Raw genomic sequence first — 19394 nt, forward strand, 5'->3', positions numbered from 1 at the left:
TTTTTTTTTTTTAATATAATCTCCGTGTATACAGGGCGACAAAGGCGACAAGGGCGAGCGCGGCTTCACGACGACGCTGAAGGGCGACGCATTCCCCACCGGCATCATCGAAGGCCCGCCGGGTCCGCCGGGCCCGCCCGGTAACTGCCCGCTTAATTTATACTAGCTCCGTGACCGCCGGAACCGCGCCGACCCGGCATGCTTGTCGTTCCTGATATCTAGCTATAACAAGAACCAACAAACTTTATTATTTTTTAAGATGGATTCTAAACTCTTTTCAAAATTTTTGATATAATTTATATTTATAATATTGATTAATATTTTCCAAATGCAAAAGAACAAGCAAACACATCTATACATACGTTTGTATTCTCTAGTAAGTGTTTGTAGTTATATAGTAGTCGACTGATTTCGTATAAAGTTTAATTTCCTCTTAACACCATTATTTTTGTTGGTTCTTGTTAACAAGGCTTATTTTTCAATAATACACCTAACTGCGGTTAGCAAGACATACATTTGAAAATGATTATTTTATCATATTTTGAAAAATGAAGAATTAACACCGCCGCTGAGATTTAGTAATCATTTAAAAATAACTTGAGTAGATCTTATATTTGATACAAATATATGGCATATTTGAGTATCTTTAATAGACAAAACTCTAAAATAACTGTAAAGATTATAAGAAGTACAGATATTTTATTAGCATAATTGGATTTTATTGCATATGTTGGATATTAAAGGATGAATGTTATAGGAAAATTTATCAATAAGTTTTAGGTATGTGTAAAATATAAAATGGTAAAGAGCAAGTTACAATTCAGTCAGTACGGTACGAATATGGAAGACTACAGATCCTAGAGAAGGCAACACTGATCTATTATGATTACATAAATCACACTGTACTCTCTGAGGACTGTCAAATCTGGTCTGATCTGACTAAACTAATAAAGCCAAATATAGATTCAGTTAATTGTACAGATGATCAGAGATATTTATGATTACGGAACTTGACAACAGTTTTCATTTTCGAATGTATACTTCTTGTTAACTAACACCGGCACCAAATAACAACAAAGCTGTTGTGCTTAAATTAAAATATTCAGTAAGTAGACGGAAAGGTGTAGTTGTAGTTGGTTGTTTGCCATTTGTTATTAATGTACATAGATAGACATGTAGTGTAGAAGTCGTAGTGGTTTATTCTTTAAATAAGCTTTTACTAAATAAATGGTATGGATGAGTAGTATTTTCAAACACAAGGGTTTAAATGTCATCAAGGAGTTTGTTAAACCTGAAAGTCTAGATATGCAATTGAATATTTATACCATGAGAGATATCTTTATTCACATAGAAATAAAGAAAATTATAATTTGTTCTACGCTCTACCGTCAGTGGACGCTGAGATTCCTCATAACCCCTATATTATGGGAGAAGGATATAATACTGATATATTGTTAACAAATAAATAAATAAATATTGTTACTGACGTACACCGGATGGTTCGTCTTAGGGTTTCACTTCAAATTCTCCTTCTCCTACGTCAAAGTACTATATGCTTCGTTCTCCTAATCGCTCGTTAGAGTTCTGGAGAAAAGTGAAGGGAATGGTTTTAGAAAATATTATATATTCAATGACCAGCACTCGGAATATGATTTTTCCTCTAAAAATCAATACGCAACTCAGTATCCGTAAAGTGAACAGCGCGCTGCGGTGAGGGTGTAGGGCGTAGCGAGTGAGGCGAGGCGCAGAGTGCAGGTGGCGACAATGGTGTGGTTGGTGGTTGAAGGAGCGGAGGGCGCGCGCGGGGAGCGCGGCGAGGCGGGCGCGGCGGGGCCGGCCGGCCCGCCCGGCGACAAGGGCGCGCGCGGCAAGCGCGGCAAGCGGGTAACTACGCGGGTAACCGCGCCGGCATCCACCCGCTCATCATCTCCTACTTCCTTCGCCCGCCATCTCTCTCTATTTCTAAAAAGCGACTCTGTACGAGATCTTCAGACGAAGCGACATTCTATTAACGTTGTCACCGTTGAAAAGTACCGAAACGTATGTTCCTCGCCAAGAATTCTAGGAGTCGCGCGAATCTGCAGCCTCTATTCTATTCTATGTTGAGGTTTTGCAGCGACGACATCGCTAGTAGAATTTCGACTTGTCATCGCGAGCCTCATTTCTATTTCTGTTTCTAAAAGGCGAAACTATAGAAAACTGACCGTCTGGAAGCTCCCTGTTGACTTTAAACTGCATGAAGCATGTGCGCGCACGGTGTACGCTAGTGACTGAACCCCGCGTTGAATGTTTCTGGGGCCAAATGAATTGTGGTACAAATGACAACCGCGGACACGTTTCGCTTCAATTAATAGATTAACAGGCTTTATTATTGACGTTTGCGGGTTGCGGCTGCTCTGTCGTGTTCGTAGACATTAGAAAAGCTTCGAAGCCCGAACTCACCACGCCACACTTGCTTCGAAAAAGGTAAATTACACAATTAACATTTTTTATTAACACTTTGTATGTAGATAGCGAGTTTAATGTAGTCTCGTAGTATACATTTCTTTTTGGACATAAAATTAACTTGCCCCTTAAATAAGTGATGGAGTAGATATCTTTTTGCTACTACATACGTGTATAGGAAGAGTGAGCAATATCAAACATCTTAATCTTTCTCATGCGTGTAGTAACGAAAACGTATCTACGAATAGATATATTTGCTACTTGTGTGGGGAGGTAATATAATAGAAAATAATACTTCTTAAATGCATTTATAATGTCAAATACTGACTGGTGACTTACTCAATGTGTAACATATTGTGTGTTAGGTAAACCTGGCGAGCCTGGCCCCCGCGGTCCCCCAGGCATAGATGGCTCCCCTGGCCTCTCGGGCGTGCAAGGTCCACCCGGCAAGCCGGTAACAACATATCATTGTTATTATTATTATTATTATAGTAAACTTTTGTTTAAGCTCAAATTACAGCATTTAACGAGCTGTTTAATATGTAAAGCTTATTTGCCATTCTAAGTGTCAGAAAAAAATAGACTTTTGCGTAACGAAAACTGCCGAAGTCGGTATATATAGCAAGTAATCAACGCAGTGTTATCAGATTGGGTAATGCGATTCATTATTTTATATAAATAAAATTCTGTTTGAGAAATTTATTTATATAAAATAATGAATCAATTTTGGGCTTGGAGAAATTTGGACACTTTTCTGGCAGTTTTTATATTTGTAAATTCTATAGTGATACAATAAAATATACACATGAAGGTAACAAAACAATAAGCAAGAGAAGTTAAGCGAAAGGAAGGGTACTTTGCTGTTACATAGCAAAACATGATTGGGTAAAGGAAATCATTTCGATTCAGAGAAAAAATAATTGATATTTGGGTAAAAATCAAAAAGTAGCATTTGGCAACCCTGCGTGTAACGTATTTTATTTAATAATTTTCTGATGACAGAAATGAACCATGAAAAAAATAGTACAAAGAATCTTAATATAATTGCAGGGTGAAATGGGTCCAAAAGGGTCAAAAGGCGAGTACGGTGACATGGGCTCGCCGGGCATGCTGGGCGCGCCCGGGTTGCCCGGCCCGCCCGGCTACCCCGGCCTCAAGGGTGAGAAGGGGGACAAGGGCGACTCGGTGAGTAACCGATTCATGTCGTTACGCACACTATGTTCATACACGTATCTATTTACAACTATTATAAAAGAAAGCAAACAACCGTAAAGATAGTTCCTGTTATGTAGAACATTATTTCCGCAGAATTGATTTTTTTCATATGAAACTTTATTTACGCTCTAACATTAAAAGAGCTTATATCTAAAAACAGCGACGGATAAGGTACCATAAATGGCATAGGGTGTTCTGTGACGTCCGTAGTGTTGTTCATGTCGGTCATACCTGATGCATCATCGTGACATAGTCGACAAGAAGCATTTTTTTGCATTCCAAATTGTATAAAAAAATGTTACTATGAAAATAAGTTTTGAACATTTCCCTGTTTTTCCTGATATTACCTATGTTCCTAATATGTGGTAATGTAGTTTTGTGAATACCACCACTTGTCCTTCCCAACTGCCCGTGTCCGCTCCACGCACACTGCGCTGCGCACAAGTAACGTATCGCTGGGGTTTCGTATGTTGCATGTTCTCGGCGACGTCGCGGCGGCGGTTCCCGACCAGAAGTACAGAAAGCTGAGGAGAAGACAGGTGACTATATAATGCTACCAACCTTTACCATGCTTAGTGCTCACATCGGACTAGAAGTTCTCCTATGTCTTAAGTTCAATACACAAAAATTAAAAAAAAATAATTAAATTGTTTCGGAGATTAGCGTGAGCAAACGTCGTGACACGAAATGTTTACGAGTATATATTAAGATTGACCTAATTATGTAAATTTCATAAATTACTCACAACCAAAATTGTTTGATTAATAAATAAACTGAGTGATATATCGTAACTGCCACGGACTCGGAAAAGCGGCTTGTTTAGGTGAAATCCACGGGGAATAGCTAACTATCAGCAGACGCAAAAAAAGAACACTAACCAAGCCACTGCTCTGCAGTGAGGTAATAATAAACTGATATCCTCCTCTTACGAGAAGGCTTGCCCAGTGACCAACTAGTTGCCCGATGCCGAACTGTGGGATATCAGTGTATTCGTCAAATTATTATGAGGATAGTAACAAATAATGGACTAAAGCCCGCGTCCTGTTAATGAATTGTTAATCTTTATGCCCACTGTTGAACTTGCAGGGAGACGGCACTGGATACGAGCTGTACGGACATGAAATTGTAAGTTTAAGTTTTAATTATTTTTATACAATTAAACAAATGATATCATAGATAAATAATAATCGGGTACCTATTAATATAAATATATAAGCAGAAAAACTATTCACTGATAAAATTTCTAAAATCTGTCTTTGGAACGAGAGGTAATAATGTAAGGAAGACTTAAACTAGAGAAATGGCAGTAAAGTTACTTTGATCGCGGAGGCATGACACATTAAACCTCAGGGATGAATACACATGCCGGAGGTCCTCCAGCGTCGTTTTGCCTCAAGGGTATCAATATACGCTGTGCTAACCATTCCTACAGTGGGTAGCAAACGAGTTAATTGTTTGTCATTTCAAGTTACTATTAAAACTATAATTGTCGTTACTAAAACTTTCATATACTACTACTGCTAATTTGCCACTTTACATTTGAACAGGTAAGTGCAGTTATATATATATATATATATATATATATATATATATATATATATATATATATATATTTTTTATTGCACTTGTAAATTACACTGTTAATAAAAAAGTCAGTGCTTTATTTTTATCTCATGCTACAGTGACAATCTTTTTATATCCGACGGACCTCATCACGCGTCTGAAATTGTATATAAAATGAAATATTTATTTGCCAAAACACTTTTACATGTATGATTGATGAGGATCTTACATATACTCTACGAATTACTCACTAGGCATGTAAACCTCTATCGTGTATTTCAGAAATGCGATTTAGCCATTTATAATACTAATAATACCATATCGGATATTTTTTTAGTAATTTTGGGTAAAAGATGTGTTGGAGAAATTTAAAAAAAATGTGTGTTGGATAAATATTTAGAGAAAAGTTATTTATTCCTTTTGTGCCAAATTGTTGCGTTTGCGCAGTAAGGAATATGTTTGTAAGTGTGATGAGTAAGAGAGCGCGTTGTGTGCAGATGATGGGCCCGCCGGGGTCGCCGGGCCCCGCGGGGCCGCCGGGCGTGGCGGGCCCGCCCGGCATCAAGGGCGACAAGGGCGAGCCCGGCGTGCGCGGGAAAGCGGTACGTTTATATCATTTGTTTTATAAACCTTAACAAGCTCGTTACAACGTGTTCGTACTAATAATCACTTTACCTATTTACAAATCTATTATATTACTATTCAATAGATATAATGATTTTGAGTAGAATATATCTACAAGTTTACAATTAGAATCAAATTTATTTTACGTTGATTATGTTAGTCTGAATTTTAGTACCATTGTTATTTACCAAATACTTAAAATTATTTTAATTTCATCTCTCCATGTTGAACAACAACTTACCTACTTCATGACAATATTTCAGGGTGAAAGAGGCGAAAAAGGAGACGCAGGTCCTATGGGATTACCGGTAACTATTAACATTTCTAGCTTTCTTAAATACGGCCTAAAATTGTAGCTCCATCTAACTGGGGACAGTTTCATTCAGATCCGTTTAAACATGATTGAGTAATAATGTTCAAACATCCAAACTAGGTGGAAAGGAATTGTTAGTAATGGAGTCAAATGTCTCCATCACCACCAATATACCCTATCAAGTCGATCTCCACGTGGTTCCCCATGGAAACCATCGTATTTAATTCTAATTGAATTCGTCAGGATAGGTTAACTGACCTGTTTTCATCCTCATCTGTCATCCGTCACTGGTGCCACGCCAGTGTTATCTCCCATTAAAAAAACATCCAAACTTTCACGTGTACGTGTTTCAATACGTCATGTTCATTGCATTTACACAACATCGTATATTACAGGGGCCAGTGGGCCTGCCGGGTGAGCCCGGCCGACCCGGCGACGTCGGCCCCAGGGTAAGTTCGTGCACACACTATAGAAGTTTTTCGAAATGTTGTAGTAATTAACTTAGTTTTTTTTTTCCATTAACACGCATTTTGCAGTATTTTATTAGAGTGACATTAATAACAATTAACCATCTAATACATCCAAGCGCCTACTGTACACGTGCATAACACCTCCCAGTGCGGCGTCATGACTCATGGTCTGCGACAGAAAGGAAATCATAAATTAAGGAATATTTTCATAGCCGATATGTTTCGATACTTTTTTTTTTTTTTTTTTATGAGCCTTAATCTCGCTACATTTTAAGCCAATTTCCAACGTTAAATTATTAAGCTATACATAGTTACATTACTGGTTTTCTTGGATTCTTACTAGAAAGCAGAATACCTCATCCCAGAAACGTAATACGCAATGCATTATGCATTTATGCAATTAAAAAGGCAAGATGCATAATTTTATAGATCAAATTTTAACTCTTTCATAATGATTACGTGGACTAATGGGGAAATTTTATTTTCAACTTTCATTTAGGTATACCTATACCATTGTTGAATTTCTTATTGGGATAATCCTGTTGCTAGACTATATGGTACTTGTTTGTTAACATGTTATATCGCATAAAGAGAAATTTGAAAGACAAAAGACCACACAGGCGAACTACTTGAGACCAACCAGAAGTAGAAAGTTTTTAAATTATGTTTAAATCGATAGAACTTATTGATTTGGCTTTACCTAGACAGTTTAGATACGGAGCCATGCACGTGTACAGAGAGGTGGCTCTCGCTAGTGGGTCGTTGTGTTCACTAACCCGGGTCGCGGTGTGGGCGCAGGAGAACCGCTGGCCGCCCGACTTCGCGTTCACGTAGTGACATGTGGCCGCCGCCGCCGCCGCCGCCGCCGCCGCCCGGCCACCACCCCCGCCGCCGGCGCCGCCTGCCCACTCTGTAAATTGTAATATTTGTACGTATTCCATTTAGCCTGTAACGGGATCTTAGTGTTAAGTACGTCGTAGTATAAGCAAGATGAGACGTTACCAAACTTAGCTGTAAGTGTTGCTACAGATATGAACAAAGATGATAATATTTTTCATTAATGTAATCTATAAAATCTGTAATTTCGATTCGCCAATGACTTGGATGTTTGACATAATTGTCACCACTGTCCACAATTGTTCGTGACAATCGTTTTCGATACAAACTAACAACAAACTATTACGTAGGTTAATTATCCGTGTATCGTTAAAACTTAAATAGCTACTAGTCTTACATACTTAAAAAGAAACAATCTCCGCCGCTTCACTATGAACTAGAGAATATCAGCTGCAAACATTACATATATACTAAAATTGCTACTGAAATCAATCAAGGAAACAAACAATGTTGAAACTAATTGATAGAAAAATATACCTGCTTAAAAATGCAGATAAATTAAAATAAGCTAAAATTAAAAATTATGTTTTAATAAATATATTTTTTTTTGCTAATGCAGATACTAATGTTTCCGCATAATAGATGAAAGATAATATGCAAATAAAGTATAGTCAGTTGTCAATCGTTAACTTTGTTGCAGAAATATTTAAAGAAAAATAAAATCGATTTGTTATAGAGCACTGGTGCTGTAAAAAGTTTGGTTAAAAATCTAAATTAACATCATAATGATGATAAATTTCCCCATACATTCGTGCTGCTGGCACATGGCTCTGGTTTTCAGCAATTCTAGTGCAGCTAGTTAGCAATAATAATTTGAACAGTTCACAATGGAGCGATGGATCGTATATTTGTAACTATTGTCTCGAATTGCACACTGTATAGCGATACTGTACAATACAATACTTACTTTTTGTACTCGATACCTTTAGAATATGTACCAACGATCAGAGTGACTATTTTTAAAGTATTTGTATATTTGGCAAATGATTCTTAAAGTGTAGAATGGGTGCCAAGTATTGTTGTAAGTGATACCTCACTAGGTACGTGTAAGTACGTATATATATATATATTACAATAAAACATTATCGAGCGACTTGTATAGATGTATAGTTATCATTAATTGTATGTGATATGAGAGTGTCGTTGAGTGGCGTGTACACTGTACACTGTACATATATCTACTATACATAGAACTACCGTTTGTATTGTAAGTATGTATGATCGATCGAGCGTCTCGTCATATCTTTCAATGTTATAACTACTCGAACTATAAGTATTTATTAAATTGCCCAAATTCTTAGATTATGCCTAATTGCCTGTTTATTATCATTCTATTTATTAATGAATATCATCTTTAATCCTGTGTAATATTATAATTATTGTGATTACCTATAAGGATTTACGTAGAGCCAGTACCGTTGCGCTTCGCTTGCTCGCCGCGGCGGCTGCAACTGTTGCAGCGGCGCCGGGGCTGGCTCTCTCGCGCCGCCGGCGGCCTGACACGCGCCGCTGCTCGCCATCACTAGACTCGCGTCTATCACGTCACGTCACGCCCCTCCCCCCTCCCCCCGCCACCTGTACATACCGGAAAGGATAATAGAAGACATAGTTGTCGAGCACGAATTAAGAGTGTGAGCGAGCGGTCACGGCGCCGGCGGCGCGCCTCGCTGCTGTAAGCGAATGACAATGTGCAGACCCGGGTGTTACCGTCCCGAGGGGGCGCCACGCGTGCCACGCGTGCCCCGCCGCACCGCACCGCGCCCGCCTCATGTATTAAAGATATTACCTATACCTGTACTGTACCTACATTAATGTTGACTCGTGCGTATTGACCTTTTATCATCGATTACTACTTATTGATCATTCTCTTGATGTATTATAATAATTATCTGTCGACTCGACACTGTAAAATAATCATACGTATTATCGAAAGCTCGAAACGCGACGAGACATCGTTGCTCCGACTCTTCTCGTCGCTTGTACAGCCTACGCTCTTTTAAAATTTTAACTTACAAAGTGAAAATTATAGAATAAATGTAATATGTAACTCCACTGTCATTATTTTTCAGTTTTTCTCACAATTTATAATAATCACTTAAATATAAATATTACGACTAAATTGTACCTATTTTTTACAAATAGCAATCGACGTAGCGCCGATGTCTCGGAGCGCTCGCGGAGATGAATCTCTTTACAAATGTACAAAAGATTATTGACGATTTTTAGGCTAGGACAGACCGCGAACTCTTCACCGCTGAAGACATATCGCGCTAGCTGCATCGGTGAAGAGGGACCTCTTTTTGTAATTAAGAGACATGCCATTGTTATTCTCAGTTCTAATACAACATTCTCACTTGTCCTTCTGAAGTAGTATGTCCACTAACTCAAAGTATACAACATACAGGCATTAGTAATACACGACTTTACTACATGAAACGACTGTTTTTGTTAACTTGAGACGGCCATTTCATTTGTTTATCATCATATTCAATAAATCATGTCGTGATTGTCAACATTAATCATAACAAAAATAAGATTTAACTATTTCGCATCATTTTACTGAACATTGTTTGTAATATAACAATACATTTAAAACAGTTCTATAATTTTGTAATGTACACGGAAACTTACTAATGCTTAACAGGCGTTTTAAAGGAGACTGCTTAGAGATAAAGAAATACAGGCATATAGGAAAGAGAACGAAATACCAATATATTATGATATGATGATGATGATAACACATGACAGGCAATACACGAGTGCATCAAGACCGAAGCTTAGTAATGTATCCGTGTACACAAGTTCTGAACAACGTTGTTTCATTGTTCATTGACCATAATTATACTAAACTAGTAGCTATTGCTAGTAAAATATTGGATCAAACAACAAATTTTTAACAAACTTATTAAATATACGTTTTAAAATATAAAATGCGAAGCAAATTGAAATTAATTTATTTAATTTTAAGTAATTCGAAATAAGATACATTTGTCTTTTAAACAACGATAAAACTGTGACATCAGTGGCGGACGAAACACGTCTAGAATTCAGAGGCGGCAAATCCGAATGAGACCCTTAGTACAAGAAATTCAAGTAATTTTACAAGCTTTTTATTCAGTTTAGCTTTGTATGTATAAATGTTAATATTTATTTAGTTAAAATCTTGCAAGTGAAATAAAAATTAGACTGAAATAAACATGCAAAGAATATGGATATGGATGAGGAAAATGGTGGCGTTTGGAGACCCCCTAGAACCAGAAATCCGAGGAGGTCCGCCTCCTCCGTTCCTCGTTAGTCCGCCACTGCATGAGTTTCCAATAAAAAAATGATGCGAACATTGTAGTATTTTTGTTTGTAAAGCTGACTTCGAACGATGTATACTTATTATGATCACGTCATAACAGTAAAATTCGTTATTTTTATGAACGCACTCCACATGCGAGCAACGTAAGCGTTCGGCCGCCATTTTGAGCGGCAAATAGCGCGGCAGCACGGCTCCCACGCGGCCACTCGTTCATAATATCATTTATCTATGATTTTATTTTTCCCTATATACTTACGCCACCCTACTTACCGCTCAACCCGAAGGCCAAACAATAAGTATAAAAACCGAACCGTAATGTCACGTCTCGCTGCTAATCAATATGCTGTTAAGGATTTATTTTTTTTATGAAAATCGAAAGTTGTCATTTGTACCATAATAATATACGTCAGGAGAGCATAAATTATTGTTGTTTACAAATTATTTTGAATGAAAATAAATATTTGCATGCTGTGCATATTAGTCTTTCTCTTTGAACTCAACCCTTCGTTCTGACCTTTTCGCCGCTCGTTCTCGCCGAAGTCACTCTCTGCGACTGGAACTTTTCATGGCGCTGCATCACTTGCATGACGACGATGACACGAAACCGTATGTACCTGTTACTCATTCAACCTTCAATTGTGTAAAGGCAACTATATCCTTCCCTGCTGGACGTGATGATGTTTCCAATTGGCACGTATGCGGTGCATGTTTGCATATATGAGTCGCGATAAGTTGTTCGGCAGCGCAGTGGTTGACATGTGTGGTTGTTCCGCAGGGCCCGCCCGGACTCGACGGCATGAAGGTGAGTGACGACGGCCGCGCCCGTCTCACCTGTCCCTACCGCGTGCTAGGGACAGGTGAGGCGGTCATCACATATATTTAGGATCTCAGAATCATTATTATTTATTGCCTCTATCATTATATACATACACAGTGTTTATTTATACATTATATGTTTTAATTGTTTGTGATGTGGTGTTCGCGTCATTTCATGGCTTTTGCTGAACCGTGGTGGGGCGCCGCAGGGAGCGCAAGGTGAGCCGGGCTCCAAGGGCGAGCGAGGAGACCCTGGACTGCCAGTATGTCGCACATTTTTTTTTTTTATTTTCATGCAAAACTCATTATATTACTAACTGCTTATTAATCATAGCTACTTACAAGTTTCAGTCAAATAAAATCATTAATGTCCCAAATTCTTCCGTTAACAGGGAACCGACGGGATTCCCGGACAAGAGGTTAGTTACAGCGCCTACCATGTTGTCTTGAATGAGAATATTTAGTAGGTACCCAATGTTACGACAAATAACATATATTTTCGCTCACTAGGGCCCGAAAGGAGACAAAGGCTATAAAGGAGAACCCGTAAGTAACGGAATGACGTCGCTTTATGCATCCACCTAATTTTCTCGTCATTCGATTCATAACGCATGTACTACTAATATGATGGGTATGAGTTTAACTGTGGGCTGTAGCGAATAGACTGGACAACACCGACTCGTGAAGCCGAACAACCTTCTCTAAGCGATAGAGGAGCCTTCCATTGAAATCGAACTATCGCGTTATCGATTTACCATTCAAATGTTCAATTAATTATTCTTCTTAAGTTGTACGGTTTCATGAACGTTCCCGGTGGGTTTCAACTCTTACCGTTAACATAATTGCAAGCCGTAACTTGCAGTCATTTTACATGGTCTCTATGGTATTTATTTGTAATAATTTTATACGATCGCTAATTATTTATTCGTTCAAATTTACTTATTTACTTTTTTTTCTTCTACAAGTAAATTCTTTATTATTTATTATAAATCATAAAGAAAAAATTAACTTACCTGTTAAATTTTTTAACATTTGAAATTTCGTCAAAAAGGTACCTAATGATACAATAAGTGAATCAGTGTAACGTTGGTCAGCCGTTTAGTGTGTGGTCGTGTTACGGGCTGCCGCTGCCTGGCTGCGGCTGGAGACCCACCAAGGTACCGCATAAACCACATTCCTTTATACTTATTTCATTCTAATTTTACCGGCGACTTCATCCTTGTGATCAAGATATATATGTAGGTTGACCAAAGTAAAAAATACAACGTTCTACACGTTATATCACTTTCATGACGACTGGTCGAACTGTTATCACTTATGGAGCCAGTTATGCAGAAAACAGCCACATCACATAGGTATCCATGACAAGTGAAAAAAATAATCATGTGGAGAAAGTAACAAAGAGCCTTAATAATTACTTTACCCATAAATATAAAAACATTCTTTACCTATGCGTTAGTCCCTTTTAATATGTTTTCCATTTATTTATTATTCCATTTGTTTAAATCGTGATTAATTCTAAAAACCAAGTTCAATTCAAAAAATAATAAACCTTTAAGGCTTCATTATAAATTTCAATAAAAACTTTACACAATACCCCCACATTATTCCTACACGCGAGCGCTAGCCGAAACGACAGTTTCGTTTACTCGTTTATAAAAATAAATGCTTTGCTTTTAGTTTTATGGTAAGCAAGTAATAATACGAGGTTTGCTAGGTGCTGTCTCAGAACAATAACAATACAAGTGAATGCTTGGTAGTGTCGTAACGTTGGTCAGCACCGTTTGAACAGTGTGTGGTTTTCATGTGGCGCGTGTCGTCGCGACCGCTCCTTGTGCCGGGACCCGGTGGGCAAGCGCGGGCGCAACGTATTTTTTTGGAGACAAGGGGGACAAGGGCGAGCAGGGCGTGCACACATGGCCGTATATATTTAAATTCTTGGACGCGCCGTGTTTCTTCTTTCGCTCGTTTTTTTCTTTGGCGACGACGGGCTGACCGCTGCCAAATATATTTGGAGATGGCTGCGGCTGGAGACCCACAATTTTAAATTAAATTTAAGGTCAAACACCGCATAAACCACATTCCTTTATACTTATTTCATTCTAATTTTACCGGCGACTTCATCCTTGTGATCAAGATATATATGTAGGTTGACCAAAGTAAAAAGTAGCCTGTGGCCTTCTCTGTCCCAAATACAACGTTCTACACGTTATATCACTTTCATGACGACTGGTCGAACTGTTATCACTTACATTATAAGTAAAAATTATAAAGTAACCGACAGAGACTGGAGCCAGTTATGCAGAAAACAGCCACATCACATAGGTATCCATGACATAGGTGTTTACTGCACAAGTGCTCTATGAACTCATTTTATTTGTCAATTGAATTCCTTGCGAAAAAAATATATAGAGGCTATATTTAATTGAAATAAGATGTCCATAATAAAGTAGCCACTACCCTTGTGAGAAAAGTGGAGAAAGTAACAAAGAGCCTTAATAATTACTTTACCCATAAATATAAAAACATTCTTTACCTATGCGTTAGCTCCCTTTTAATATGTTTTCCATTTATTTATTATTCCATTTGTTTAAATCGTGATTCCTTTCGTTAATTCTAAAAACCAAGTTCAATTCAAAAAATAATAAACCTTTAAGGCTTCATTATAAATTTCAATAAAAACTTTACACAATACCCCCACATTATTCCTACACGCGAGCGCTAGCCGAAACGACAGTTTCGTTTACTCGTTTATAAAAATAAATGCTTTGCTTTTAGTTTTATGGTAAGCAAGTAATAATACGAGGTTTGCTGGGTGCTGTCTCAGAACAATAACAATACAAGTAGAATGCTTGGTAGTGTCGTAACAAACTATCGTAGCCTAACATAATTTTGCTTAACGCCACTAATTGGAGCACCAGTGTTGACGAACGAGTACAACCTTCAAAGGAACTCTCCCGCATAACATAAACATGCGATGTTTTACTATAAAAAGAAGTTTCGTCAATGCGGGTATCCGGGTGTGCGAGGACATTCGCGACTTTCATTGAGCAAGTAAATGAACATAACAGTTTAGACGAAATGCCGAACCTATACAATTCATCGGTAGAATCTGACGGACGGTGCATAATAATACATGTCCAGTATTGTGTGTGTGTGTGTGTGTGTGTGTGTGAGTTTGTGTGTGTGTGTGTGTGTGTGTGTGTGCACGCGGTGCGGGCGGCAGGAGGCGGCGGCGGCGGGCCGCGACGAGTTCGGCGGCGCGGGCGGCGGCGCGGGCGCGGGCGACGCGGACGGCGACGCGTCCGACGAGGAGCCGGAGCCGGACGCGGGCGACGACTACGAGCGCGAGGACGAGCTGGACGCGCCGCGCGACTACGACGACTACACCGACAACGCGCACCACTCGCACCACCACGACTGACCGCCCGCCCGCACGCCTCCTCCACATCCGCTGCACCACTACACTACCTTCCTCTGCTAACTCTCCACTCTGTTTTTATTCGAAACCCATGCTCTTTACATTCTTATTTTCTTTATGGACATCTCTCTACGAAGTCTATTCTCTATAATCTTGTTTTTTCACTCTCAATCAAATTTCAAAATCCCTTTATGTTTATCAGTATTTTGTATATTCTTATTTCTGTAAAGTTAATGAAACATCTGTAGACTCCAAACTTGTTTCTGTAACAGCTCTCTGTAAATGTCCTATTCTCAATAGAGATTACCAACAACCTAACACTCTTACTCAATTACTCATTTAACAATATATATCTACTTAATTGTTTTTGCTATGACTTTACTTCTTTCTGGTCGGTGGTGGTTAATCCTTTAAACCCTCTAACAAACGAAGTAAGTTGGCGCTACTACAGCATGATTTTTTCTTAACTCTAGAATAGATAATTATTTAAATACCAATAACGTTTATATATGTATATTTTTACCTTATTATGTGCATAAGTGCAATCTTCACAACATTTATATACACAGCGGCATTTTCTAGCAATTAAATACCACTGCCAACAAATTTATGCGCTTGTCCCGTGCTCGAGCAATGAGAAACGCCAGTAGGTGTTGTCTCCTTTGCCTACCAAGTGTTAATACAAATTTTGACAAATGCAGGAAGCGGTACTGCAGTGGGTGCGACGGCGACTCGACGTCGACAACGATTTGCCGCTTTGAGACGGCGACGGCGCGTCATCATCGCAGCCACCTGAGCCCTGACCCTCCACTTGACTCCAGCCACCAGACGACAAACGTCAGTGATGCCGATCTCTTATAGACTCGCCAGTGTTCATATTGATCGAACAGAATTATAACTAGGTGTTTATGGAAATGACTGTTTAATTGTAAATACAAGTGAACCCACTTTCCATTGTATTCTGTACAAATTACTCGTAAAGTAGCTAAGCTGAAATATACAGCTGCTAGTGCGACATCGCCCATTGTATTAGTCTGTGTGTTGCTATTCGTAAGTATTTTTGTGTTGTATATATAGGTCTCGAAGAAAGTTTTAATGTTTATGCCAAAACGTTTAATTGTTCTAGCTGATAACGTACCTTTTTTAGTTTGTATAATTTTTATGAACTTTTGGTAATAAATAGGAAGTAAAATGTCATCATTAGAATCGATTCGTTGGCGAGTGTCTCTAGCGCTCATATATTGTGGTTCATTGTAGCAATAGATAGGTGCGTACTCGTATTTGTATTACTTTCGTAACTAAACTGCACCATAGCATCCTTTAAACATACATACGTATTTCTGCTGGCGATATCGCCGGTACAAGTCGCGCATGTGATCCTCGCTCATGTGACAGTTCATTACATTTGAACTTTTCTACGAGCGATGTCGCAAATAGAAGTACATACTCGTACGTAAATATCGTATTAAAAATAATCTATAAATAGCGCAGTGATGGGCACGCGGTCGCTTTGCGTAAGTGAAGTTCCGGATTCCATTCCCCAATTGGGCTAGTTTAAGATTTCCTGAATTGACCCGGAGCTAGGTGTAATGGGCTGTGCCCTCAGATGTCTGCTGCCTGCTTCCTAATAACATAGGATATCCTAACTTGAGAACCAGACAATTGGTGTGATTATATGGCACTTATTATTATTAATAAACATAATTATGACTAAAAAATAATGAATCAATCATTACCAAACCGTACCTCAAGAGACTCAGTACAGTAGAAAGCTCAATAATGAAAGTAGATATGAGGCCAGTCCTCCTAGACAAGTGGCAAACGTGTCTATCGACAGATACCTACGTGTGTATGAGATAGAACGAGAGAGCTACTAGAGTCTTGTTCTTTTTATGCGTCTGCTAAAGAAAATGTAACTACCGACAGAGACATTTGCCCCTTGTCAGAGAAGGCAAACCATTAAAATAAGCGACAAACGAATGTACTTGTAACCATATAAGTAACCGTATCCACAGATTACTTCCGCATGCATAACAGGAGACAACATCGTTGCCGCCTCGTTCTTTCTAACGCATGCATGCGCTCATATGAACATAAGGTATTATAAAATGTATTGTGATTCGCTAGCCACTTCATAGATGACCGTGCCCTTTGTTAGATCGCATAACATGCTACTATGTAGCAGGCGTTGTCAATTTTGTAAATAATTTATACCATAATGTGTCTAGTATAGTATAGAGGTAAATAGATTTTCCATAATATATAATTATATATAGATAAGACATGAAAGTATGTATTGAGTAATGCAGGTGGTGTGTGTTGCAATGTACCTGTGCTCGCCTACTTCTGGGTATTTATTTTTTGTAATTAAAAATATGCGACTGTATAAATTATTTTAATTGTAAATAAAATATAACTATTGTGAAATTTTTATTATCATAAACTGTTAATTTTATTTTATTCCCCACTCTTCGCGACCACTTCTTAATATTTCGTTGCCATATTGAAATTTACAATCCTACAATACTATAGGTATGAATTTTTATGCCACTTAGAAATACAAACAAGCTTACAGCCCACCTGATGGAAAATGGTAACCGTCGCCTATAGACATGAGCAGTACTAAGGACATATAGAGTATACTGTTTCGCCCATGATACCTTCCATGCATTGCACTTCCTGAGGACTAAGGTGTTATTCCTCTGTACCCTGTAAATTCACTGCCATATCCCACCCTTCAAACCGTAACACAGCCATGCAAACAGGACGATAGAACCACGAATAGGACAGAGGTACCCAAAACGACTAAATAAACGACTTTTGTACAGTTTTCCTCTGGTAAAAATAAATTTTTAAAGTAAATTAATAAAGATACCTAGATAGTTGTTTCTGTGATATAGTAACGTGACAATCACTACTAAACTATTTGACGTAATATATACAAATTAATTCTAATACGTATATACATACGAGTAAAAAGGACGTATTTAATACATATATATACACGACGTATATAATTCATTTGGGTGTACCTACAGATAAACCGTATAAATAAATTTAATATGACGGGCGCTAAACGAACGAGCGCTTACTAAAAAGTAGCACTAGGGAGATCCGAATAAAACAAATGACTAGCACGAAAGATGATCATATGTTGTATATTATAGATTTAGATAATAAATTCTTACTCGACTACAGTGACATCTAATAAAATAGAATAGAAAATATTTATTGTCAGAAAAACATAATTACAGCAAATATGTATATAAGAAGCGTTTCATATTAGACAATTAACTGGCTCAGCTGATGCTGTGAGTGTCCCAGAGCAATGTGTACGGCTGCACAGCGTTGACTTTCAGTCAGTCCCTTTCTTAACAATTTATATCTGTAATAACGTTGGTTACTTATTTACAACAACTGTTTCTTGTCGGTTCTTCGCAGCTGAAATTACATTCCGAACTGAGCAGTAGATTTATAAAAAAAGACTATTCAAAAAGGCCTATTATTAAGTTTACTTGAATAAAAGTTATTTATTATTATTATTATTATTCACGTAAGCGCAGCTGTCAGATACTTATGAATATTGCATAAATTTAGGATAATACTGTTAGAGATAACATAATACTATACTAGGTACTGTGTAAAATAAGCACAACTACAGCAAGCGGCAATTGAAGCATAGACACATCCATTACAGTCTTATTACAAAAAATTCCTTAATACATGTAATAAACCTGAAATAATTCATAAGCAAATAAACGAGCTAAAATTTAAACCAAGTGTTGAGCATTACCATAGAACAAGGTTAATAGAATATCCGGGGTGAATAGAAAAAAATTGGATAAAATTTTAAGGCCTTTATCTATGTCTATCATACTTCCTATAAGATACAAATGATATAGTCAACATTTCTATCGTTAAAGACAATGTTTATCAAATGCTAAGTATATTTCAATCTATATGAAAACAAATTTTGAAAATTATAGTGCGGAAGTGCAAAATTTTCAAGTGTTTTTTTTTTGTTGTTAATATATAATATTTCAGCCGTTTAATTTTCGCAGTACATATATATATATATTAAAGCATGTAAGTAATATATTTGTGCTTCTGATTATATAAAAGGTAATTATTATTTAAAAATAGGTAAAATAATTTATAATCGATACAATATAACTTTTCTTTTTTAAAAAAAAGGTGTGATTAGAATTATATTCGACAAAAACGAAGAAAGGGAGCGATAAAATCGCTTAAGGGCTAAAGAGACATGCGTGAGGGGTAATTAAAAATACTTACGGAGTGAAAATTTTGACATATATTTTTATATAG

The 19394-nt window shown here is 37.7% G+C and overlaps 2 protein-coding genes and 1 long non-coding RNA gene across 21 annotated transcripts in view; 1 reads left to right on the forward strand and 2 right to left on the reverse strand.

Moving 5' to 3' along the window:
* Positions 1–17511, forward strand: part of LOC113518974 (collagen alpha chain CG42342) — a 528837-nt gene extending 511326 nt beyond the window's left edge. For 9 of the 12 annotated variants that reach the window (XM_052898576.1, XM_052898578.1, XM_052898567.1 and 6 more), the window contains 12 exons: positions 35–140; positions 2811–2899; positions 3496–3630; positions 4173–4198; positions 4737–4785; positions 5721–5825; positions 6111–6155; positions 6556–6609; positions 11607–11633; positions 11857–11910; positions 12040–12066; positions 12158–12325. In XM_052898576.1, coding sequence (XP_052754536.1) covers positions 35–140; positions 2811–2899; positions 3496–3630; positions 4173–4198; positions 4737–4785; positions 5721–5825; positions 6111–6155; positions 6556–6609; positions 11607–11633; positions 11857–11910; positions 12040–12066; positions 12158–12232 — 792 coding nt within the window. In that variant the 3' untranslated portion in view covers positions 12233–12325. Of the gene's footprint in view, positions 1–34; positions 141–2810; positions 2900–3495; positions 3631–4172; positions 4199–4736; positions 4786–5720; positions 5826–6110; positions 6156–6555; positions 6610–7428; positions 8018–11606; positions 11634–11856; positions 11911–12039; positions 12067–12157; positions 12326–15769 lie in introns of those variants that run through there. The other 3 variants (XM_052898569.1, XM_052898575.1, XM_052898577.1) reach the window with 3 other exon arrangements.
* On the reverse strand, positions 86–9122 carry LOC116413830 (uncharacterized). Of its 8 annotated transcripts, none has more exons than XR_008253255.1 (5): positions 8917–9117; positions 7331–7540; positions 6730–6799; positions 1492–4184; positions 86–222 (listed from the first exon to the last, which is right to left on the reverse strand). XR_008253255.1 is itself a non-coding variant. In XM_031914895.2 (4 exons), exons 1-4 carry the CDS (start codon positions 9045–9047, stop codon positions 158–160), a joined length of 507 nt encoding a protein of 168 aa, XP_031770755.2. In that variant the 5' UTR covers positions 9048–9110; the 3' UTR covers positions 88–157. The 8 variants fall into 8 exon arrangements, 3 of the variants coding, with proteins under 3 accessions (XP_031770755.2, XP_031770757.2, XP_031770748.2); XR_008253253.1 differs by lacking the exon at positions 6730–6799 and having other exon boundaries at positions 1492–1584; positions 4008–4184; positions 7407–7540; positions 8917–9111; XR_008253252.1 differs by lacking the exon at positions 6730–6799 and having other exon boundaries at positions 1492–2455; positions 4008–4184; positions 7407–7540; positions 8917–9111.
* Positions 9234–14671, reverse strand: LOC128201471 (uncharacterized). Its single transcript, XR_008253256.1, has 3 exons — positions 14184–14671; positions 12661–12702; positions 9234–11743 (listed from the first exon to the last, which is right to left on the reverse strand). It is a non-coding gene; the product is annotated as an uncharacterized LOC128201471 (long non-coding RNA).
* Positions 17512–19394: the final 1883 nt, after the last annotated feature.

This window comes from Galleria mellonella, unplaced genomic scaffold, assembly GCF_026898425.1.
Source record: "Galleria mellonella isolate WM207_F2 unplaced genomic scaffold, CSIRO_AGI_GalMel_v1 utg44, whole genome shotgun sequence".
Lineage (NCBI taxonomy): Eukaryota > Metazoa > Arthropoda > Insecta > Lepidoptera > Pyralidae > Galleria > Galleria mellonella.

Bases quoted from the DNA above. Each gene is read 5' to 3' on its own strand.
- LOC116413830 (XM_031914888.2), bottom strand. From the start codon at position 9,047: ATGGCGAGCAGCGGCGCGTGTCAGGCCGCCGGCGGCGCGAGAGAGCCA. The intron at 7,541-8,916 runs GTAATCACAATA...TACAATTTACAG, and splicing joins CTCTACGTAAATCCTTATAG to AGTGGGCAGGCGGCGCCGGC. The intron at 4,185-7,406 runs GTTAGTGAACAC...TCTTCTCCTCAG, and splicing joins GCGCCCACACCGCGACCCGG to CTTTCTGTACTTCTGGTCGG.